A 26,758-nucleotide genomic window follows, 5' to 3' on the forward strand; every position below is an offset into this window, starting at 1 on the left:
GTAATTTGTTTCAATAATCTCGCATTTGTCTTGTACTCCTCTCTTGAAATATTTCTGTGTGACATAAATTATATTGTCAGTTGAATATCATCATATCATTAACAATGTTAAACAATAATACGATATTGTTTAATATCAAAAATTATTATTTTTAATCAAAAATTTTTCACTGAAAGAGTTTTTTCTTATTTTAAGCATAATGTACTATTTTACACCAAAATTCTTTTATTTTAGTCAAAATTCATTACAAAGTTTAAATCAATTACAGTATTAGAAGCATTAGAAATTAACTGTATAATTTGCTCTTGTTATTCAGTTTATAATTTATAATTACTGAATTCAAATTCAGTAATTACCCATAAAATGTTTTTAAAATTTTAGCGACAGTTTTTAAATTTAAAATAAATATCTTAAGCCTTTAAAAGCTTTTGTGAAAAAAGGGGCTTTATTATTTTTTTAAAATGGTGATTAAAAATTCCGAAAAACCTTAGCACTGCCGTATTATAAGCTTTGGCACACAAATATTGCGCGTTATTGTACTGCACTACTTGTGTTATATGGGATAAATTATAAAGAAAAAAATAATATCCTCCTAAATTTTTTGAAACTTAATTTGCCGGTATGGTAAACCAGCATCATCAACATACAATTATATACCACAATGATTGTATTGAATTCCATATATTCTAAGAGGGAATTGTTTTAATCGAATGTATATAAATTATAACTTCACAGAATAGCAATATATTTAGTTTGTACCAGATTTCAACAATATTACGGTTTAATTTGCCACAAAAATTTTAATAGTATATAAATTACTTTGAATCACAGTGAAAAGAGTCTCTTGGAGTTGCGTAATTCCTTTTTGTTTATAATTATCATTCTATTTGTTTTTTAGAAATAATTTTTAAGCATAAAAAAAATTTGAGAATCTTTTTTAATTTTGTAAAGTTTTTTTTCATACCTTTATAAAGTATTTAAATCGCTTTGTACAGAAATCTTAAGCATTTCAAATTGAATCAAAGGCTCTGAGTTAATTAAACTTGAAATTTCGATTATTAATGAAAATTCAAATCCTTAGTACCATTTTTCTATTTTAGTTTTATCATTGATTTAATACTTATTAAATTCAATTTCATGCAATAAGAATTTCCAATTGTGATGCCACAATTGGCATTACATATTTCCTACCTTTTAAAATATCATTAATTACTTAATAAGCATAAAATATTTTATCCCATTCTTTTCGATCAATGTAACGGCAAACTTCTTATTTCATTACAAATATAGACTCGTTAATTCATTGCCGCACCTAATCGTAAACAAAATTCTATTTATAACTCTTTATTATTAACTTCTTACCACAAGTATGTTTCAGTTACATGGTTACAATAATTCTCACAGTCTTGTTGGCGCTTCGCGATCGCCAAGGTATTTTCAAACCTAATATTGATTATGCTGGATTGGCTTTATTTTTGGCTATGTTATATTTCGATATTTCGCTAATTTGGGATCTCCTCTCCATGCTTCTGTGTCCGTTAGGAATAAATTCATTCACTTTCAATTTCAAATTTGTGGCGACTGGGGGTGCCTTTGCGGGCCTCCCAGTCCCAACCGTTTACAATCATTCATGCAATCAAAAAAAACTCTCGATGTGGGAGAGTGTTGTTGAGTATAAAAATGGAACCATTTTAAAATTACCGATTCTTACTTTAATGAATCAATTTTTTACTAAAACGATTTCATTCATTTTTCTGGAGAAAAATTATTTCAACAACCACTATTTGGCGATCACCGCCTTCAAACTAGTCAACCACGCTTTCCCTTAAGTTCAAACAATTTTTGCTACAGGAAGTTTATGGACACCTCGAAAAACGTAAGCAATAAGAAAAGTACGGTAGGTAAGAAAATTTTTCCTTTTTAAAACTTTCAAGTTTAAAGTCTTTTAATTGTTTAATCAACATTTATTTACTCTGTAACTATAATACCTAAATAAACAAGTTGTAGTAAATTGGATTACTAGTTATAGAGATTGTTGGGTAAACGTTACTTAGTCCTTAGTATGTAATGCTCATTCTATTTCTTTTATTTACAGTAATAAATCTACAAATAAAAGAGATTTTTTATAAACATAAATTAAAAGAATTGCATTTTCTTAAAAGCATGCTGTTTTAATTTTATTATTATTTTTTACTTATTTCAAGAATCAAAGGCATTATTTGCGAAAATGTAAAACAATTCAATGAAAATCAAAATAACACTAGATTGAATTAAACTCGAAACTTCATCACTTTTGCTCAGAAATATTAAATAGCAGTGTCAAAACCAGGAATGAAAGTTTTTTTTTTTCAAGAAAATTAAAATAAAATTGTAATCAATTGTAATCGATTCTGATTTTTTTCTCTATTTTTGATCATTCATGGATTAAGTTTTTTTGAAATACATTATAATCGATTCTGATTTTTATTCTATTTTTGATCAATCATGGATTAAGATTTTTTTGAAATGCATTGTAATCGATTCTGATTTTTATTCTATTTTTGATCAATCATGGATTAAGAATTTTGTGAAATACATTGTAATCGATTCTGACTTTTATTCTATTTTTGATCAATCATGGATTAGGATTTTTTGAAATACAAATGTTTTGCTAAACTCGTCTGTTTACGTCACAGGAATGAGAAAATGACTAATTTTCAAACGATATTCCTTTAATTCAACAGATATTATGTGAATTCCATAAACCCTTATGAGAAATAAACAACTACAAAACATCAGCCGTTATATTTGTATACAGACACAAAAAACTTCTGCATACGTGTAAGAAAGTAAAAAATATCTAACATACGGATTATAACGAAGAAAAAACCGATTAATATTTATTTATTTCCTGTTCATCAATAAAACGTGCTGTCATAAATAAAAATACAAAAGGTAAGTGAAACGGAAATTCTTAAAATTCTGAGATAATTTCTTGTAATTAAAAGAAAAAAAATTACCTTCAACAAAGAAAATTTTCCATTTATGCAAAATGAAAACTAATGTTAAATACATCTGAACATTATAACTATATAACCAAATATCTACTTAAAAGCAAACTAAAAATTAAAATGAATATCATTTTGCGTGGTTGTGATTAAACGGTTTGTTGATATTAATGATAAACAGATTCAGTCACAATATTATTTAGGTGCATACGCACTTTGTTATAAGAGGAAGAAAATATTTAGTCACGATTTGTTTTTCCTCTTATCGAAAATATAGCACAATTTTATGCATGTTGTCATCACACATACAGCGATTAAAGATATGTTAGAGAACATTTTTAATAGATTTCTGTAGTAAAGAATTCAACAGTCATTGGTGTTTTATTTTAAATTTTAATTATCTTTAAAATAATGGTGTAAGTTTATTTTATAATAATGAAAATAGCACTTTACGCAGCTCAAAATTCAATATTTCGATTTTTCAAAGAATTTCCACGTATTTTTGAGACTTATGTCCTAAGCGTTGGACACAAGGTGCGATAGTGCATCTAATGATTTCGTAATAACGATTGTTTTGATTAGCTGCTTCATGAATAAAGTTGCTTCCTCCAGCTTGAAAAAAAAACTTAAAGCATTTTTCGTAGCAATAGATCAATGCACTAATGGGTAGTATGCTTTTGCTGTTAAGGTATTTTTAAAAATAAGCGGCATGCCAGAAGATGACTTGCTAAGAGCGTAGCAAGAGATAATGTTCAAAGTAAAAAGAAAAGAAAAAAATAAATCCACTCCTAAGAAAAATCGAAATTTAAAGAAGGTCGTATTTTTAGAATTCGATTTCTTTATTCGACTGATTCGCTTGAATTTCGTATTTTGCCATGCAAAATTACATTTTTTAAAATGATGTAAAACTTGTGCACTTTACAATTTAAAATGTTTTGACTATTACTAAATAAAATAATAAATATTTACTAAAAGTTATTTTTTGCAAGAAATTATCTTTAGTTAAATGAATTTTAAAAGTAAGAGCGAATTTTTTGCAATAGCTTTAAATTTTCTCGAGATATTGCGTAATACGTACAAAAGTAAAATTAACATTTAAGGGGTCCAAACTATTGGGACTATATTTCTCAGATTGCGGCTACACCCTATATTTTGGAGGTCAGAAATTTGAATACATCGAAAAAGCGTATGTTCAGCTAGAGAAAGTATATTTCTGTTTGATTTTGTAACTTAAAATATCGTCTGCATTAATTAATTAGCATATTTGAGGTCACCCTCTCGAACCATTAAGATTGAGTCCCAGAACGAAAAGATCTTATCTATAGATCATTATCAAAAGTTATTCAGGGTTCTCCGCTTTTTTGTGAAAGGTACATAGTATAGAAATTTAAAGATTTTCAGCCTTAGACGATGCTGAAAACGTTGAATAATAGTTTTTAGGAAATTGAAAAAAAAAAAATTATATGGCGTTTTAAGATAGGACTTATATAGTTTTTTGTTTCAATTAGACATTTAAATGCTTTGATTTTTATTATGTATTCTTGCGCATTTACATATAGTATATATAAATGAGAAATTAATTTTGAAAGAGATGGTCTTAAGAGACGGTTAATGTTTAAAAATTTTAAGTATTAGTTTCCTTTTTAAAGTAATGTACATATTTATATACAAAAGAATATTATATTAAGACTTTACCTTAAAAATGAAAAATAGAGATTGTAACTGCTGGTCTGTTCGAAATAATTCAGAAAAAAATTAAAATGAAATCCCTTTGTCTGTAATAAAAACAATGAGCACTTTTTTCTGCGATTATGTCTTTAAAGTTGGTAATTGAGTGTTAGAACTGAAGAAAACTTCAATTTAAATTATATAATCTAATTTCAATGTGAAAGTGGAAAGTTATCTATATCATTCCCAGGAAAGATATAACAAAAGATATCAATCACGTTGGATATCTGTTTTTTAGTGCGATGTAAATTTAAAGCCATATGAGCAATCTGAAACTTATTGATTTAAATGGGTTATAAACATCCATTAATGTTATAAGAATTCATTCATGTTCATATGGCAATACTTTTCTTTTACTTGAACTTTGTTAGTTTTTAAATTTAATAATTTCACATGCTTTCTGTTGCTTTTTTATAACAAAAGTACAAGTGCTTGTAACAAAAATATCGAAAGGAATCGTTACTCTTTTTGGAGTTTTTTTTAAAAGTTTTTCTAAAATTTTTTTTTTAACGTTTTGGTATTAAATATATATTTTTTAAATTTATAAATTTAATGCATTTTACATTCTTTAACAGATAACTTGTTTTTCGGAAAACTTTTGATAATTGCTTTTTCTTGAAAAATAAGGCGACTCTTTTAAACCCTTCACTACTGCAAAAGTTATTGTAGTGATAGACTATTACAGAGGCATGCATTTTCGAAGAATGAGTGGTAATATACGACGTAAATACCTGGTGTTTTGAAAAGGAATAATACAGCCCAAAAGTGTTCTAAGGAATAAGTTTCAGAACAAGGGAAAATATGCACAAAAATACTGTTAACTAAATATAATGTACATATACTATTTTCAAAAAAAAGTTCACCGAACTTTTAGATTTTGAGGGCTATAATTATTCTCACAAGGTTGTACTGTCTACTTTGACATCCTGCTCATTATGAACATCCATGGGAGTGAGATACAGTGACTTACTTTTCACGAAGTATCGTCCTCGAAGTATTTCAAGCCAAAACTTGAGTGGTCTTTTTAGCAATAATAGTAGTCTTAGTAGTAGTCATGAGGAAAGGAGCTATTTGTCATATGAATTCTAATCGGTGGTATTAGTACCATGAAGGTTACTTCGGATGAACGTTTCCCCCCCCCCCTTTGGTACGGGTGTTACATTTCATCCAAAATAATTTAAATTATAAATTCAATGTATCTTTGTTGTCTTCTTTCTTTCTTTTTATTTTGACTTAGACTCTGCCCTCACTTTTTTTAAGACTCTGTTTTTCCCTTTTTTTTATAAACCAAACATGTATTTCTTTTTTATTTTCAAAAGAAAAAAAAACAATGGTCGCACGATGAGTTTCTTTGTCCATTACTAGAACGGGAGTTCTTTAACCCTTAATCTTTTTAAGAAAAGGTAAGGAATATTAAAAATTCAAATAGTTTTTCTATCGGAAAAATAAAAATTTTTGGTATAAAATTAAAATTTTTTGCCAATAAGTTATAAAATATAAGAATTATGTTTTATTTGAATGATATATTGACGCGAATTATTTTTTTTAAATTTGCTAAAAAAATAAATATTTCTTTTTCGTTATATATAATATTATAAAAATATTAGTTCATCATATTATTAAACTTAAAAATTATTATTAATCTTAAAAATTATTACTAAGCTTAGTATTATTAAACTTTTGTGCTCGATTTTCAAGTGGAATTTTGAGTGGAACATTCAATATGGCAAATTAAAAAATTTTCATAATTTAAAATTTTAAAATTGAAATTTTTTAATGTGGCTAAACGAAATATCAATTTTAATTTAGTAGATTTCAAGGATTTTCAGACATATTTATACAGTTTATTCATTTATTGTTTATTAATTTACTGCAATTTTTAAAGTGTTACAATGTTTATCGAATTTATCCAACAAGTTAATTTATCCAAGTTAGTTTATCCAACAAGTTGATTTGAAAAATTGAAATTTCCTTTTTTTTAAATGCAAACGTGGAATTTAGATTTCTTTGTTCGTTTCTTTGAATTTTTAAAGTTTAATATTTCAATGAATTATGTAACATTTTCAAGCATTTAAAATTTATAAATTTTAATTAAAATTTAGTACATTTTAAATTAAAAATTTCAGATTTTATTCCAAAAATTTTCAATAAAATTTTTAAAACTTCTTTAAATTTTTGATCCCCTCGATATGTTTTTAAAAATCGCTACTTTTTTGTTTTGCACTTGCACGTTTACTTGTTATTTTTATTCGTTACTTTTCAAAATCAAAACATTTTACTCGTTACTTTTGCTTAATATACTTTTACTCGTTACTTTTTAAAAATAACGTTTCCATTTATGATTTTGTAAAAAATTAATTTCTTGAAGCTAATATTATGCATTATTTTTAATTTACATTTCTCCATCAATTTGCTTTTTGAACTTTTTTATGACATATATCGATTAAATATATAGCAAATAAAGCTTGTTTATGACATCGAAAATTATTTATTACGAATTATTTTAGTTAATGAACCTCCATGCAGTTACTTTTTAAAAATTTTATAACTCAAGTCTCTTAATTACAAAGCTTATTTAGGTCATAAATAACCAATTGTGACACGATATTGCAGTTTCCCTACCAAGTATTTGCTTTTTGAAATTCGTTTTGATTTAAATCTATTAAATAAGAAGTAAATAAAGTTTAATTAGGACATAAACAATTATTTGTCACGCTTTATTTTATTATTTTAGTTATTGTTTCTTGGTTTGCTTCACGATTTTTTTTCTGATATTTATCTATTAAATGAAAAACAAACCTGATTCAGGACATAAACAAATATTTTAAGGTTACGCGTTAGCTTTAAATAGTTTAAAAAAAAAAAACGCAGTCTAAATTTCTAAACCGTAAACATTCGATTCAAATTAATTTATTTTTATATAAATTTTATATCAACTGGATCATATCACTTTTATATCAATTGGAAACAATGCATGCTAAAGGACGCGGAAGTTAACTAATAAGCATATCAATTGACCTTATGATAGCATCAGGTAGAAAGAGTGATAAAAAAGTATTAAAAGATAAAGAAAGTATTAAAAGATAAAGAAAGTATTTATATTGGAAAATACATTAATCACTTTTCAAATTTTTTGAAATATCCTTAACAAGAAATATGCAAAATTTTAGCTTTTAAATGCATCGCAATGTTTACTTGCAAAAACGGCATCTTATTCGAAATTCGTCATTGTTTGAAGGCAAAAACCTGCGGGTACGGGTAAACATTTTCATTTGATAAGAATCCAGTCGCCAGTATTTTATCACATATCAGTGATAAAAAGTGAAGTGAAACTAACATTCGCAGCACGTTTATTTTTGTAAGTTTTATTTCACTGTTTATCAATTATATTGATAAGTTGTAATCAAGAAGTCTGTGAGTATTTTTCAAAATTAAAATGTTATTAAAGTGTGAAAATGTTTTGGAATGTAAATAATTTGTAATCTAAATATAGCCAGATAGTTTTGGACAAAGACAATTTTAAAATCAGCAAACGTACAATTATTTAATATTTATTTGTAAATTTCTGAAACAGAAGCAGTTTTTTTTTTGTATAAGAAGAATAGGAAGTTGTGTATTTCCCTTAACTGTAAGGCATATATTGTATTTCACCCTTTAAATATAAATATTCCTTTTTCGAAGTTTCATCGCTAATGAAAATCATCAATTATAAGCTGAATAAAATGAATCATAAATGATATTAATAAGAAATCTAGTTTTATGTGTGAATAATAAAATTAATGTTTTTTAAATATATTTATTATATATAAAAACTTAACCATGCAGTTTATGACGATAATTATATATTAATTATTAAGGTTATTGTAGGTTAATATAGATTAGTAGGTTAATATCATGTATTAATTTTTAATTAATATCAGAAAAAAATATTATTATGATGATAATATCATGAATATATTATGATAAATATATTTATGATGAAAAACGAATACATGAAACAATTTTTAGGCGCTTCTTATCGCTATAAGAGCATTTTTCACTGGATTTTTACTCTAAATACTGGAGAAAATTCATAGAAAAACTAATTATAACTATTGATTTTGTCTGCATATAAAAAAAGTCTATCCGCACTATTTTGGGTCTTTTGAAATATTTGTATTTATAATGAATGCGTTAATTGAACAATTAAGTTGCATTATATTTATTATGCACTTTCTTAATGCGTAAATACTTTTATGGCCTATAAATACGATTTTTTAAATTAAGCTCTTATGTGCAATAGATCTTCTTTATACTAAAATGAACGTAGCTTAAAAATATGAACAAGTATAATGCATGTAATTAAACTTCTCATCACTACTGATAGTCAAATAGTAGTAAAATACGCATTTTTTATTGATTATAAGTTAATTTGTTCTTTATTTCTGGAATTACCAATGATTATTATAAGAAGTGCTATTTATAAGAGTTATCCATTTCTTACATTTAATTCTATAATTAAGTTTTTAAAATTGATTGTTCGGAGAACACAGATATCATATAATGTATTCTAGCATAAATTAAAACATTACTTTTAATTGAAGTCCATTTAGAGAAAATTGAAAATTCACAATAGCATAAACTTGTTAGAACAAAAATGTAAAATATTTACTGATTAAGCGCATAAAACTAATTTGTTCTTGAACATTCATATTTATTTGGTAAAACAAGTGCATTTTAAGAAGTGTCACTTACCACTCAGAATATATTTTTTAACACTAAATAATTGCTTCATCGCAGCATGAAAAAACACACTATGTATAAAAAAGAGTCAGCTACATATTTTCCACTTTTAGTTGTTTTTTCTATGATAAAGCAAGCAAAAACAATCAACGTTAAATTCTACTTAATTACAAGTGCGAAAATTAGTACATTAAATAAAAAGCTAAAACAATTTTTAAAAAACATTTATAGTAGGAAAAAAAAATTTTCCCGACATTTTCGTCAGAAATACTTGCATTTCATTTTAGAAAAAGTAACGAAAATACCAGTAGAAATATTAAATTTCTAAAGTAATGCATAAGAAAATAAAACGCATTTCTATTTTTAATTTCATTACTTCATAAAAGCATTGCCATATGTATAATAGCTATAACAATCAAATATATATGTGAGTATTGCTAAACTGTGTATTTATTATAAAATCTTTTTCTAAATTTTAGGTACACAAAACAGTGAAAATAGGAACCACAGAATCACCATGCCTTGTGACTCAATAGATACTTGCAGCTACAAAGAATTATCTCTATTAAATGAAACGTCTTTTTCCAACATAATAAGGGAAACTTATAAAAAGCTGGATAGTCAACCAGCAATGAATCCTGGAATTTCCAACCTTCTTAGTATCAAAACAAAGTACCAAAACAACTTCGGTAAAGTTTCAAACTGTTTTGAAATCTGGGCCAAAAACCGAAGAAGAACTATTGATAAGCTTTCGGGTGGAGCAAAAACGATTAAAAATTCTAGACAGATTTGTTACAAAGCAATATTAACATTTTCATCATTAACCGTAATCGCTTCAACAGTCAGCTTATTTCTGAACAATGTCAACAAATCTTGGTCGGCCAAATCATTTCTCGCTGCAGCTACAGTTGGTTCTTTTAGTTTTTTGTTCAGCTTATTCGATGTTTATGTCAGCAAAACGAAAGCAGATGAAATTGAGCTCATGTACCAAGACGATAAGTTCACTTTAGACGATCTTGAACAAGAGATACAATTTGGTGCACTCAACAATGACATCCACGAATTTTTCCCAAATGGTGTGAATTATAAAATTGTAAAAAACATGATCGAGCCGCAATTGATGAAACGCAAGGAATTAAGTCATTTTAAGACCCTTTTTGATGAAATGGATTCAGCCAGTGATGACGAGAAGATTTTTTATGCCATTGTACTCTCAAATATATTGAGCGATCCAGATCTTTTGCAGGACACGTATTTTTTAGCTAAAGTACAAATGTTCTCAAAAAGCACATTAGCAGAAAAATGGTGGAATAGGTATGCATTACTCATTTCAATTTTATTTAAAATCTTTATTTGTTGTTGTTGTCACCGGTTATTAAGGCAGAGGGGGTGCAATCTATGACCAAGAATTAAATTTCTGCTACATCCGTACGTCACACCCGTTTATACATAGATCCATTCATTCAACCACAGATCGTAATTTTGATTTGAACCAGACCACAATCAATCTCCAATTCAGTATCCTCATAGGTATTGATTTGTTATGGGAGCATGGAGGACTTTGTAACCCGATAGATTTATCGTGTACCCATAACCATTTATTACGCGGGAAGTCTTCGGCCGGATGGATTCGAAGTGCCATTCTTACAAACGTGAGTCCAGCGCCCTGCAAACAAGGCTATTCCGGCCAAATCTTTATTTAAAAGACCCTCTTTCGTATTGAGAAGCCATATAAAAGATCCTTCTTTGAGCAGATGAGTATACATTTTATATGCATGTCAAGGTAAGTAACAAAGTAAATCGCAGGTAAGTCAGAAGTTTTCTAGGTGTGACTCACGTTCTGGGGTAAAATTACAGTTTGCGGGGACTATCCTTCACAGTTCTTTCAAAAACTGTTACTAAACAAAAAGGTAATCTAACTCAGCATCATCTAAAAACAGAGTACTGTAGTGAACTATGATTACGGAACGGGGACCCTGGCACACTGTCAACAATTGCGGTTCAAATTACTGTAAAAAGTATCGGTACTTAGGATGCTTGTATTTTTTATAGTAAAATCTATTTTTATCGGAAGTTACGGGACAAAAAAATCAGATTTATCTTAATTTCTACCATACTAATTACCGTGAAATCACTGAATCACTCCAACTAAATAAATTTTAATGTAAAAATTACGGTAAACATTTTACAGTAAAAACTGATTTTACGATAAAATGGATTTTTCGAATGATGCACTCAAAGTTCCGGTATTTCATACCGCATTTTGATCCGGAATTTGCCCGTACATTTTGCCACTCTTTAACCACAGAAACTAGGGTTCGATCCTCAATGGCGGCTTGAAATCCACTCAGCTCCATATTGATGGCGCGAAGTGCTGACCACATAATTTCTACAATAATACCGTTTCTAACGAAATTGTGGAGCCTTAACCTCCATGATCCCTCTGGCTCACAATGGGCTGTGGCGGGAATGCCTTAACAACAAAATGTACGCTCCTGTTTTTTTTTAGTGTCTATTCATGGACATTTAATTCATCAGTGAGATGTTCTGTGAAGTAGCATTAATTATGTTTCGTTATACTTTAATTTATTATACTTAATTTAATTTTCTACACTTCTTGTTCACTTCTACTTACGATTTTTCACTTCCATTTCTTCATTTCATTATTTTATATTGAATTGCTTATATATCGCTCTCTTTAGATTTCATTCCGGATTTTTTTAATTTCTTATACTTCATTTCTTTACCTATAAATCGTAATTATTTTTATTATGACTTTGCTCTAGGATATACGTTTTTACACTGTTTTGAATAGACAACCTTGTTCTGTTACTTTGACGTGGAAGCATGATTTTAAGAAACGAAGAAGAGCAATCGTTATTCAAATATAAAACTGGTGTTTCTACCGAATATTTAGAGTGTAAAATATCAACTTATATCCCAGGCGATGGAAAAGGTGATTTCATCTTTGAAAATACAAAACCTTCCAACCTTACAGGATTCTTGATAAAGATTTTTTCCAAACGTTTCAAATCTTAGCAAAATTTGGGATCTAACATTTAATTTTAAATGATTTTGACCACGGCGATGTTTATTTAATTCAAACATCCGTATTAAATACCAAATATAACTGTTGTGTTTTTTAAGTGAAAGGAAATTTTTAAAAACCTTTACTTCATTAATAACCATTTGTCAACCACTTTAAATTTTGTGGAGAGCTCAAATTTCTGGCTTGCTAGCTCTGAAAAGTATACCAACTCGTATTGTAAAAAAACAAAAATTTTTAAATTTTAACTAAAATTTTTCTTAAAATGCTAAAGCAGAAAAAATATAAGAATAAAAATGTAAATTTTTAAAAGTAATTTTCGCAATAAAGATTGGATTTATGCACAAATATGTAATTTAAAGTTGAGGAATAAAATGCAATTAAATAAATAATAAATAAATCAATAATTAAGTATTAGTAAAGTGAAATCTAATTAATGAATAAAATTAAATTTAACAAATAAATAATTAAACGCTTTCGTTTGAATAGATTTTAAATCCAGAATTTTATTTTTAATTATCTGAGTCAAGTGTTTAACGAAATTTTTCGAATTTAGATACCTTAAATATTTATAATATGTTATCATTCAAATTATTAACTTTCACCGTATACAGTTTCAGAATTAAGTCACATATTTCATGCTAATATTTCACAAATTTTAAAATATAATGGAAATACTCAGGTTTAAAATTAACTAACCTCTCTATTCAATAGATAAATGTTTGAGAAATATTTATCAGATCATGCTAGATACTTATATCTGTAAGCATGATGCATAAACTTTATTACTGACACGTCCTACAGATGAAAATAACTACAAATTTCTTTGGCTAATGTAACTCAAGATTAAAGTGTATAATGTTATCGTTTCTCAATTTGGGCAAACACTACATATTATAACCATGGCAACAACTGACTTTGCTTATATCACAATCCCAATCCTGTTTGACGTAGATGAAGTCTCTGTTGCTATATTTCATTAATTTCTTAACTTGCGTGTTAAAATAATTTTATGGTGATTAACAATTAATTACGATTCAATAACCATCAATTTGCTAGAGCGTGATCATAACACGCAACCATCTGCTTGATATTCATATTTCGTATGCCTTTGTTTTTGTATTCAGTAATAAATGTTGAATTTAACTACTAATAGTTTTGATGAGAGAAAATTAGACTACGTGGTAATTCATTTTTTCGAAATTAATCAAAAAATTCTTACTCTGAGAAAAATTATGGTTTAAGCTAGCAGAATATAATACATTTACCGTGTGTTTTGTATGGGAATATAGAAAAAAAAACTCGCTAATTTTTATCGAAGCGCTTTGGTAATAATTTCGGTAAAATCAAAAATGAAATATGATTTTTAAATTATGTTATGAAATGTGGTAAAATTTGGTAAATTTATCATGATACCTTAGAGCATGGCATAGAAAATATTTGAATTTACTTTTAAGTTTCGTATTTTTTTATTAAATGTCTGGTAATGATGACTATGATTTTTAAAACCAAAATTTCCGATGAACATTTACCATTTGAACAGAAAAAATTACCAAGTAATTTTTTAAATACCGCATATTTTAGTTTTCATAACTAGAATTATGATATTTTTTCCAGAAATATCAGTAAGAACAGTACGGTAATTTTGTCCGAATTCTTTTTTCTTCGAGTAATGAGCAAGCTTTAATGTGCGTAAAAGTCAAAAGTGTCTCTGTAAATGCGGATACTACATCAAGTGAATCAGCTAACTTAAAATGGTTCTTTTTTAACAAGCCTAACATTAATAAAATTATTAAGTATACTTATGTCTATTCCTTGAATTCTTAAGTTCCGATTTACTAGGTCACATGTTTGTTTGTTTGAGCTGTGCAAATCTTGGAATTAAAATTTCAAACACTTTTGTACAGACTAGTGATAAAAATTCAAACGGTTCGCTATGCCGGATGGCAATATAAGTATTCACGCATTCTTACTGCAAGCAGGTATGTTTCCACTAAATAGTGTTAATCGTTGATATTTTGGTCTTCAACTAGTTAGGCTAGACTATCGGATAACAAAAAAAATCTCTTCTATCTTTTCCCAACCCCTAAGAGCCTAATTTATTATTATTAATTTACTGCCCAGTACAAAATAACAGACACGAAACAAAAATGAAGAATTTCTAAATATAATAATTAAAAAACAACAGATTTTAGTAACCATGCTCGTCACAAGAACTAAAAAGGAAAAAAGAATTATATAAGTTCTATAATTATTTTTAGGTTATTTATATTATTTAGGTTATTTATATTATTTAGGTTATTATAATATTTATAGTATTTATAATATTTTGATTATTATTATATACGTAATAAAAATCTAAAACGAAAAACGGCGGACTGCATAATGCTTTTCCGAAATAATGACCCCCCCCCCACGCAAATTTTTTTGTAGTCTTTTTCATTTATTAATGCTTTTGCATTATTTCTAAACAATAGTTTTGAAGAACAAACAAACAGCTTTTCTTCTGAGCATAATGTATTTATTATACAGAATATTTTAAAAATTTTACTCCTTTCCTTTTTGTGAAAATAATGCGGGGCCTATAAAATAAATTTCAAAACTAAATAATTTGATCTAAATTAAAAACTCGAGCTTCACTCGAATAAATAGAAACTCAGTTACTCTTGCCTAAAAAAAAGATGATGGGAGAAAATATCTAATTTAGATATTTAAAAATAGAAGTATTAGATTTTTCAAAAAATATTTAAAAATTATCCGATTAGATATACGAAAACTAAAAGATTTTGGATAAATAAAAATTTTTTTTGGAAAACAAATGTTTTTTGGATGTATTTTATTTTTGCCCTAATCAAAGCGTTTTGTCTCATGAGCATTTAATTATTTTCTGATGTTAGAAAAATAATAACCTTTTAGACTTTGGAAAGTAGGACTATTAGTGTTATTGATTAAAGGCAGACTATAAGTATTTAAAAACACAATTAGTAATTTTTTGAGTTCTTCATACTTCTCACGCAAATATAAAACACAAAATTCGTGTTTCAAAAATTCCTTGCAGAGTAGTCTTCTGGCTGATACATTCATTAAAATGTTAATGGCTGAAATTTAAATATTCATGTATTTACAACCTAAACGAAATTCGAGTTATTGATTAAACAATATTGATTAGACAAAAGTAGAGCTATTGAGGTTCTTGTTAATATACTTTAGGTTTGTTAAATATTGATTATTTTCAAGTGACATATATGAAGTAGTTTATTATGAGCTTTTGTAATTATACAATATATTATCTTTTAAAATTGCTGAAATTTCTTAAGCAAATGCAAGTGTAACAGATTCACGAAACGATGTCAATGTTTAAGGATGTTTTAAAAATGATTGAAAACAGTTAAAATTTTATCCGAAAAATAACTCATTATTATTTTCAACATTCGAAGTGTTATTCACATTTGAAGAATATTTGTATCTTCAGTTCTTAGTAAAGAATGATGAATGGGATGGAAATGCTTTCTGTTTCATTCTAGATAATTCACAGTGAAACAATCTGTAAAACTTATTAAAAAAAATTGGTCATTAATAATAATTTTTCAAACTACATGGCCGAATAATAAGACGCATTATTTATATCATATATACAAAAGACGAATTTATCCTAAGTAATCACAGGCTATTACTTATAATAAACGTAAAGCTCTCCAATAAAAGTCTGTTTGTCTTCCAGGTGGATCCTATTGGTTAAAATTCCACAATTTAGTGACCAACGGCACCATGATTATTGCGCACCAACCACTTTTACTTTTGAGAGTAGCTGATACCTCGCGAATGGAAGCTAGGCTGGGTTAACTTCAAGTTGCCACCAGGAATCATTTTTCAACTCTTTAAAATTTCTGTTTAAAACCTTAACCAATGCGTTAATGTGGCTCAAATCATATAATAACTATATATATTTAATCATTATCTTACGGCATACCATAAAATGCATTTAATTTAGATTAACAATTGACTTGATTGTAACATGCAAATCTTCACTTTCACAAATTTCAACTTTTTCCAACATGACTGTTCATTCTAAGGTTTCGTTCATGCATTATTTTATGTACTTGATATTTTTAGGAGCAATTTGATTTCTCAATTAATAGTTCCTTTTTTTTTAACAGGTTGAAGTATGAGAATTCTTCGCATCATTCAGAAAAGATGAAATTGTTGTCTGAAATAAAATCATTTTCAAAATTAGAAAAACTCTTTATTTCTGGTCTTTCCGTGGCTGTGTCTCCAATGTCCAATGATGTATTCCTAAATGCTGTTGCACTAGCGTTTGTTAACTGCATTATTTTGTTTGATGTTTATAATGAGTTGAAAATTCAAATAGAACCGAAAGAGGCATCAAATTTCAAACAATTGGAAAATGTTCTTCGAGCTGAATATGAGGAATTGAAAAAAGTGTACGATTTATTAAATCCTTACAACGATTAAGACGCAATTCTGAACATTAAAGGTTTTCATAATTGTCTCGACATTTCTGAAAACCTTTCTTGTTGACTCTTTATCTTGTTGACCGTAAATAAGGGTCAACCGAAAAGTTTCCCACGGCCAATAAAAAGAAACAAACATAATTCCTCAAAAGCTCTAATTACAAAGGATACAGCAATACTTCGGCTGCTCTTCAACATATAAGCCATCGGAATTAATAAATTGGTATAAGTATTTGTAATCCAGTATCAAAAAAAAATCTGCCATTAGGAAATGGAACTAGTGTGTCATAACTGTTAAAAAGTTTTCGTTTGTTGGAAGATAATATCCGGACAGGATTTTCTTTTTGTGCAATAACAGGTGAATATCGCTTGGAGCAATATCGGAACTATGGAAAGATGATCTAACATCTTCCAGCGAAGTTCTTCAGCAAACTTCATGTCGAATTTGCCTTCCGAGCGAGAAGGCAAATTCAACATGAAGTCCTTCTGTCCAACATGAAGTCCTTATGTTGAGCGCTGCTGTGAAGCAATACAATTTCGGCACTGAACACCCCACAATAACGTTAAGCTCTTAACGTAGCACAATTTGTCAAGAATTCATCGAGCAGAATGTTCCAGAAAGTAATAGACATCAATTTCCGTACGCATACTATTTAACATAGTTTGGTGGGTTGTCTATCGACTGTTAACAGGTGACAGACTTCGATGGCATTTGACTACAAAGACTTATTTCACAACTTAAATATTACAATGCCGGTTTATTTTTATGTTGTGAATTAGTTGAAATATTCCTGTATACTTTGCAATAAATGTTTCCAAGTAATTATATTTTATTTCTCTTTATCAGTCATGGGAAACTTACTTTCGAAATGGCCCCCGTAGGTATTTATTATGAATGAACGGATTAATAAGTAAATTAATTAGTTGAATGAATTGATAAGTTATTGTGGTGCCAAAAGTGTCTTCAACTTTAACTCACTCTTCCACTAATGAAAATGCACAACTTGCCAATAATGAAATGAAAGAAAAGTGCCCAACATGCCTCGTTCTATTGTTTAACTTTATAATATTTTTATGCTTATAGTGAGTTAGTGGAGCTAAATGATTCTTCAACAGAAATCTGGAATATGTTTTTTGATTTGCATCGGACATATTTATGTGAATGTATGATGCACAATATCTTTAAATGATAAAATGTTGATATTCTCACTCTTTTTAACGACATCATTTTTTTATACTTACAAAGAGGGTAAAATTTAAGTGGACGAAAACAATAAGGATATTCGGACAATAAGCTCTTTAAGTAACAAAAGTACACGACGTTCTAAATGATTGTAACGATTAAAAATTTTTGAATATTCTATCATGTGTTAATTATCTCGTCTTAAATTTTTTCTGTATTAATTTTTTTTATTTCTCATAATTATTTTAAAATTCAAGTGTATGTAAGGAGTCTTTTACTCACAACAGTGTGATCTTCGGTTGGGTGAAAAAATTTACTGACTTAAAAAATCTATTTAATGATTAAATAAATAATAAATCTGTATAATGATTAACCCTCTGAGCTTTACTTTCTGCTTTTTCCGAACTTTCCCCTGCATCACAAAACTGGTTTCTTCAGTGGGAGAGTAATGTGTAGCAGAGAAATTTGAGTACAATTTTACCCAGGGGTTTAACGCTTGGAGGGTTAAGTTGCAAATTCTTCCGGCTCTTATGATTGTCTCATCTTATCTTTAAAATGTGTATATTCTTTTTTCTTATAATGACTTTAAAAATCTAATGAAGCAACAAAATTCTTCAACTTTCAGATATTTTGAATATGCTTTTACATGTAAAAATGATGAATTGCACAACGTTCAAAGGGAGTAAAATGATTAAACAGTAATTTAGAATAATCAAAGATCTAATGATTACATCCACGTAATTTTTAACCATATATATTTTTATTCTTTCAATAAATTTAAAATTTTAGTAGAACCAAAAGAGGCTTTTGAACACTTAGAACTAGTTTTCTTTTTTATTTGAATGTGACAAATTAAGGAAAGCACATGACTTTCTGCATATGAATTGTACAAATTTTTTTTATGTTTATTCTATTGTATGTCACCATTTTTATGATTGTAATGTGTTGAGAACCCAAACAGAGTTAAAAGAGTCTTCAATTTACACCAGCGTGTTCTTCAATTTGAATAGGTGAATTAAAAAAGTGGCTGATTCACTAATTCCATAAAGGTTAAACTGCAATTTTGTACATTAAAAGCACTAAAGATCATCTCAGCATATTTTTTAATTGAATTGAAAATTATTAATTACGTTATTACGGGAAAATTATTAATTAACTAACGTTAAATCTTTGCAGATACTAGACGTATTTAGGAATTATGCATTAAGAACTAAAAAGAAAAAGATTGCAATTAAACAGAAAATTTTTTGCTATAATTTCCATTATATAATAATAATTAGTTTTCAGAAATTTTTTACAGCATTTCGAATTTTGCTATAAAAAATTTGTTACAAATTTTTTATAGCAGTTCGATAAAATTGTACATACTTCATGAGTAAGTACAAAATAATACTGTACAAAGATACCAAAATGACCATGTAATTTTTATTTTGCGAAAAAAACAACATTAAGAATTCATTAAAAATTAATAAAGTTAAATTTAAAATCGTGTAATTATCTTTACGTCTTTTACCAGTAAATATTATTTATAATTTGATAGGGAGCATTGTTATTAGAATTTTAAAATATTGCACAATAAATTTAAAATAAAATATAACTACTCGGATTATAGAAGGAACAGTAAACTTCTTATTATTTCTGTATTAATTACAAAATAATTCGACTGTTATAGAAATTACGTTTTGATTTACTTTCTTTATAATACGTTTTTTATGCTTTTTACGTTTTTTATCATGCCTTTCACAGTTGTTTTTGTTGGATTTCTTTTTGATTTAATAAATTTTTGATTTTCCTACTTTTGTCCTTTTGTTATTTTTACAATTTCCTTGTCTCACTTTATGAAAAATGAATCCTTTGTATTAAATTTAGTTTCAAAATATCTAGTTTTAAAATTCTTATTCTGATCATATTTAAAATTGGACAGCTAATTAAAAGTATTACATTATAAAATAGCTGATCTATTATTTTTTTTTTACAATTATTAATATTTTTAATGGTTCTTAATAGGTATTTAAAAGTAATTGTAAAATATATAAAACTCCAAAGTAAACTCCGAAGAAATATTACGTTATGACCACCCTTCTAATAACATGTAGGACCACCTTTAGCCCTCAAAACTGCTAGCAGCCGCCGTGGCATTGATTCCACAAGGTGCTGATAGGTAGTCTGAGGTATCTGGTACCTAGCATCTGGTCCTGAAATTCCCTCACATTGCGAGGGAATAGCGTGGCAGCACGAGTTTGGTTTTCCAAGTAGGACCACAAATGCTCTATTGGATTAAGGTCAGGTGAATTTGGGGGCCAAGACATGGCTTGAAAGTCACTGGAATGTTCCTCGACGATTCGACCCTTATGACATGGTGCATTATCCTGTTGGTAAACACCACACCCCGCAGGAAAAACTGTTGCCATTAATGGGTGAACCTGGTCTGCAACTATGTTCAAGAAGCTTACAGACGTCAGGGATTGTTCTATGAGGATTATGGGTCCTAATGTGCCTCATGTTCCTGGGCGAGAAACCATGAAAACCTGGGCCTGCCCATTGTCATAGATGGAGGGTGGTCATAATGGAATGGCTCTTCGTTGTATATATAAAAAGTCAAATAACGTAAACGTCCGTTGCTTGTTAGAGAGGTCGTCGAGGTCAAAGCTCCGTAATTTCAATTAACGGCATGATTCTGGTTTTGTTGTAAGCATTGCACACAAGCCTCCTTTACTTTCCAGACAAGCTGGTACCCATGAATTTGAAGCTTGATGGGATTCAAGCTGCCACAGAGGAAAAACAAAAGTAATATATTCGAAACTAACGAAATATGGAATTAATATTCTCTTCTCCATAATTCATGTACTGTAGGCAAAATAAAAAACGGACCACCCTTAAAACTTTTGATCTAGTGATTGGATCTTCACGTTTTATGATTCTTTTTTAATGATTTGAAGGGGTTGACCTCAAATATGCTAATGAAATAGTGTAGATGATATTTTAAGTTACGTAACAAAAACGTACTTCATCGGAATTAACATACATTTTTTTCGGAGGATTTGGATTTCTGGTTCCCAACAAAACGAATAGAAGTTAGCCGCAATAGTTTGGTCAAGAAAGTTTGGACCCCTTAATGTTATTTTTTGTTGTTGTTGTTGCGTATTTTGCTATATCTCCCGAGCTTTTAGAGCGAAATTAAAAAGTTTTGCACGTGATTATAAAACTTGTTTATTCAAAGATAATACCATGCAAAATGTAACTTTTAGTAAATATTTATTATTTTATTTAATAACAGTTGAACAATATTGAATTGTAAGGTACGTAAGTTCATACGTCATTTTGAAGGATGCAATTTTATACTACAAAATTTGAGTGAGATCTATCTAATAGTTCCTTAGATATTGAATTTTAAAAAATAGATTTCTCAGGAACTATTTGACAGACTTCACTCAAATTTGGTATGTAAAATTACATTCTTTAAAATGATGTAAAAAATTACATACCTTACAATTCAAAATTCTATCGAGCATTATTAAATAAAGTAATATGTATTTACTAAAGGCTATAATTTTTATGAAATTATCTTTGGATCAAAAAAAGTCATAATTGTGTGCAAACAATTTTTAACATGCTTGAAAATTTCTCGAGATAAGATGAAATACAAAAAAATAAAAACATTAAGGGGTCCAAACTTTGGGCCTCTTTCCTGACGAAACTATAGAGACCATATTTCCAAAAATCGGAATCCGTGTGGGGGGGGGGGAAATATATGCTTGTTCAGAGAAAGTGTGTTTTTGTGCCGGATTTTGTAACTTAAAATATAGTCAGCATTAATTAATTAGCATGTTTTGGATCACTTTATCCAGCCATTAAGATTGAGTCTTGGTACGTGAAGATCCGATTTTTCGATCAAAAGTTATTCAGAGTGGTTTAATTTTTATTTTTCGCACTGAGAAAAACAGGAAACATGCAACTAAAAAATCTTCATGATAAATATATTTTTTAATATAGTGGTTAATTTGAGGGATGACATTACAATATAAATGCTTGTAAACAGTATACAAATTAATGCACATCATATATGCTCAATGGTGAAAAAAAGTAAGTAGAAATATGTGGGTCTATTTGTGTTTCTAATTAGCGCATAAATTAAAAAAATTATAATGTTTTACGCCAAACCTTCCTTTTGTTCATCTTTAATCAAGTGTGTATGGGTCGTAAAAACACTAATATTAAGTACAGTGAGCAAAATGGAGTACCTAAATAACTTTTAATCTGATGATCGGATTTTCACGTACTGTGATGCAATCGTAATGATTCAAGGGTCTGAGCTTAAACATGCTGAAATATTTGCACAGAAGATATTTAAGTTACAAAAGCGTGCTTTCTCTGAATAAACATGCCTTTTTACGATGGATTTGAACTCTCCAACCGTAAAACATATGGTGGAGTGGGCGCAATCCTAAAAATATAGCCTTTAGTTTTGTTCATAATAGTTTTGCTCAGTTTTGTTAAAAATATGGAATTCAGTTTTGTAGTTTATTAAATGTATGGTAATAAGAACTATAGTTTTTGAAAGCAGAATTTCCGGTAAACCTTTACCATATGAAAGGAAAAATTATCAAGTGAATGGTTGAAATACTGTATAATTTAGTTTTTTTTACCTGAATTATGTTTTTTTGTGTACCAGAAATGACAATACTGTGCAGTACGATAATTTTTACCAGAATTGCCTTCGCCATGTAGACAAATGTATAATGTATTTCCTACAAATTTTCAATATTCAAACTATTGTTTCTACATTTAAAAATAAAAGCCAAAACTGGTAAAATTGGCTCATAATTATAAAAATAGGATGCGAAAAATAAAAACTATATTAAAATTTTTTAAAAGGCTATAAATATTTTTCAGTAATAAAAAAAATCATATCAAATTAATGTTACAAACTTCTGAAAAGGAAACAGGGAATTAAGTGTTTAAAAAAAGTAATAACGAAATTGTTTGTTTGACTTTAACTTTTTTCAAAATCTGAAAATTACCTCTATGCGTTTAGAACTAAACAATCCTATTTCAAGATGAACAAAAACTTTTATTTCTTTCATGGAACTAATAAATAAATTACATGCAACCAAAAGTTAGAAGACAAACTTTTGATTAATTGTCTCGCTTGCGTGGTCTATTTCATAATTCATAGCATAATAATAGAGCAGTCAATATAAATGATTGCTATCATTTTTTTGAATGGCTTAATAGCCTTAAAAGTTCTTTTTTAGTGAAATTGCAATCACAAAAACTGATATATATGTTTCAAATCATTCTCACTAGAATGCACTTGTTTTAAGTATTGGTTTTTGGAATAGCTTAGAAATTTGCATGTGCCATTTATGGAAAACAGTAAACACTTTAGCCTAAAAATAGAGCTTATTAAAAATGTTATTACAACAAAACACGGGAAACTTCTCAATTACGTTACTAATAATATTAAAGCGATATCAAATGGATTTTTAAAAAATTGTGATTATAATAATTATAGTCCTTTGCAAGTTAAGAAAAGACCATTGCGGTATAAGATTTCATTAATCTTCCCCAAATGCTTATAGTTAGTTCCGTTTCATTTCGTTGCCAAATTTAACAAATATGCTTTCAAAACAATGAAAAAAGTTTCAAAAGTTAAACATATCAGACAGAAATTTAATTCGTGCTATCATTTACGATATATATCATAGAATTATTCAAAAAAGTTTATAGTTTCGATGTATGAATTCGATGTGCGAATTCGTTACATGAATATGCAAAGACTTTCGAACACATATCAATTTAAAAAATAAACGTCAAAATTATAATAACTCTGTAATTGCCTTTCAGCAAGTAATAGATCGATTAACATGTTTTATTTATTTTCTCAAATTTTTTATTATTATATTCAAATTCGAATTCGATTTTGTTTTTTTATTTTGCCGTACTCCCTATATTTTATTAAACACGTTCTTAACTTCAAGTTCCTTAGTTTTTTAGAGTTTGAGCATCAAAACAAAATGTAACATAAAAAAAAGTGAAAAAGAATTCGGAAAAGAGTATTTAAAATTTCTACTACTTCCGAATAAGTTAAAATTTTGGAAATTTTCATCATGCCGAATTTGAACTTTTTGGTTGCATACCCGAGGCCTTTCGAGCAGCCCTATAGTTTTTTCCCAAGAAGTCTAATAGAAATATATATAATTCTCGAACAAATTGAAAAATTTTAAAATTTAATATCCTTGCAATCCATGTACTCTTTTCGAGAGACCTTAGTAATTTCAAGTTTCAAAGTCTTACAGTTTTTTGCATAGTAAAACAAACGTTAAGTTGAACCCCCAAAAGCGGCGACGTTGGCATTTACGATTTTTCAACATAGAGATAAACTTGCTTATTCTAATCAAAACCTCATCCACAACCACGAAGAACTAATATTCTCAATATTTTCCCAAAACTACATAAAACTTATTTTAAGATGACAAAAAACCTTTCATTTCTAACATCTTAATCGAAAGAAATCCTATTACATCAATTATTTATCTAATAATTTGCAGAAAAACAGATTCATTAAAATGCAAAGAATCGGCAGAGAAAACGTCAATACTGCATTGTCGTAAATTGTCTAACTTCATTTATATTTCTAAAGAAACGAAGTGGGAAATCGATTTAGGGCTTCAGTAATGAAAGCAGTTAGATATCTAACTCAAAAACTCGCCAAATGTCACTGTCACTTTTCATTCATCATTATAATTCTATAACCCGTGAGGTATTATATTATTCATTTTTCAAAAGAAGACGCTCAAAGCCGATAAGTGAATATTGAAAACTAATAATTGTCAGGAATAAATGTACAATAAAAAGCAACATTGCGTGATGCAATGCAATGTAAACTTGGAAACGCAAATTTTTGTTTAGTTTTTAGTGAGAACTAAAATTCGGAGGACGGCATTTAAGGAAATTCTTACAATTAGTCACGGGTAGACTCATAACGTAAGTAAATAATTTTCAAATCTTATCCCTAAAATTGAAATCTTATTGAAATAAGATTTATTGATTTATGCCGGAAATTGATACGAAGTGTGAGTAAATAATAATGTCATATTTTAGATCCGACAAAAATTATTATATTTAAGATTGATATTATATTGAAGGAAGTACAAATTTAATTTGCATTTAGACCTTAATTCCATATTATTAGAAACTGTATTTGTTATTACGTTGATTTTAAATATAAATAATTTTTTAAAAAAAATATATATGTTTAGAGTTTAGATCTACTGTATTGGTAACAGAATTTTCTATTTGGTTAGTTTAAAAAAAGACTTTAAAATTTATGATTTCCGAATGGAGTGTTGATAAAATAGTCAAAGTTTGCAGCAAAAAAGAAAAAAATTGTAAGTATTTGTTCAGCTTAATTATTAATTTGATTGAAATTATTTGTAATTAAAAAATATATTACCAAATTAGTTCTGGCCACATTCCAAGATAAAACTACAAGACACAAAATTAAAAAATAAAATTGAAATTCTAAAGACTATATTTTTTTGAGTTGACTGAAAGAAGATAAAATATTTTTTTCCAGAAAACTGTAGAGTATAAAACTATAGAAATACGTTGGCCGTATCACTTCAATCACCATTGAAGATTTTCTTCCATCGTCTCTTAAAAGTATTTCACCTTCATTTTCTCTTTTACGTCAGACAAAAATAAATTATTTTCTCAAAAATTGATCCGCGTTTAAGTCTTACTAAAATAAATTTATTAAATTATTTATATCTTTCCGAAAATTTATTTTATTTTAACTTATTATTTACTATTACTTATTATTTATTATTTACTTTACTTATTACTTTACTTTACTTATTACTTTACTTTACTTATTACTTTACTTTACTTATTACTTTACTTTACTTATTACTTTACTTTACTTATTATTTACTAACTTATTAAATCAAATATGATTTGTCATGATTAATTATATAATACATTTTTACACATATGGAGAATATGACTAAAAGAAATAGAGTGTAAAAAGTGTTTTAGTTTCAATTCATAAAAATGGAAATTTTCAATTCATGAAAATGAACAATTCGAATTTTCAAAAATGGAAAGTTTAGTTTAATTTCAATTCATGGAAAGTTTCATTTCATAAAAATTATATTTCAATTAGACTTGAGACAATCAGTTCAGCTTTCTTCTCTTTTACCCATCTGCTGGTTAAAGTAATTAATATAAAATATTCATATTTTTAAAAGATAAAAGTAAAACAGAAAGTTACATTTTTAGCACTGCTCTGGTTTTTTTTATCACACAGATTTCAAATAAAAATTATTTTGAAATTTCTAAAGTGAAATTTACATTTACCTGTATTTTTAACCTGTAAACATTTCTAATATGTAAAATGGATAAGATCTCTTATTATGAAAAGAATTAAAATGAGTCTAAAATGTTTTGACAAATACAAATTTATTTATTAGGAACGCAACTTTTAAATTACTATATACAGATTTTAAAAATATCTACGCGCAAGGGAAATCGTATTCGTGTTAGCTATTGTTAAGTAAGATTTCTAAGAGTAGTTATTGTTTCAAGAAAAATTTACTAAAGTAATAATTGCGATTAA

At 27.7% G+C, this 26,758-nt stretch overlaps 1 protein-coding gene across 5 annotated transcripts; it reads left to right on the plus strand.

Moving 5' to 3' along the window:
* Nucleotides 1-1,556: 1,556 nt before the first annotated feature.
* Nucleotides 1,557-19,933, plus strand: LOC107448077 (uncharacterized). 5 transcript variants are annotated; one of them, XM_087165577.1, is made up of 3 exons: nucleotides 1,557-1,897; nucleotides 9,917-10,751; nucleotides 16,641-19,933. In XM_087165577.1, the coding sequence occupies exons 2-3, from the start codon at nucleotides 9,955-9,957 to the stop codon at nucleotides 16,954-16,956; spliced, it is 1,113 nt and encodes a 370-aa protein (XP_087021703.1). In that variant the 5' UTR covers nucleotides 1,557-1,897; nucleotides 9,917-9,954; the 3' UTR covers nucleotides 16,957-19,933. The 5 variants fall into 5 exon arrangements, with proteins under 5 accessions (XP_087021703.1, XP_071035808.1, XP_071035810.1 ...); XM_071179707.2 differs by lacking the exon at nucleotides 1,557-1,897 and adding an exon at nucleotides 7,837-8,073; XM_071179709.2 differs by lacking the exon at nucleotides 1,557-1,897 and adding an exon at nucleotides 7,837-7,967.
* The last annotated feature ends 6,825 nt before the right edge of the window (nucleotides 19,934-26,758 follow it).

This window comes from Parasteatoda tepidariorum, chromosome 1, assembly GCF_982258835.1.
Source record: "Parasteatoda tepidariorum strain Cologne lab strain chromosome 1, Ptep-v5.0, whole genome shotgun sequence".
NCBI classification, from domain to species: Eukaryota; Metazoa; Arthropoda; class Arachnida; order Araneae; family Theridiidae; genus Parasteatoda; species Parasteatoda tepidariorum.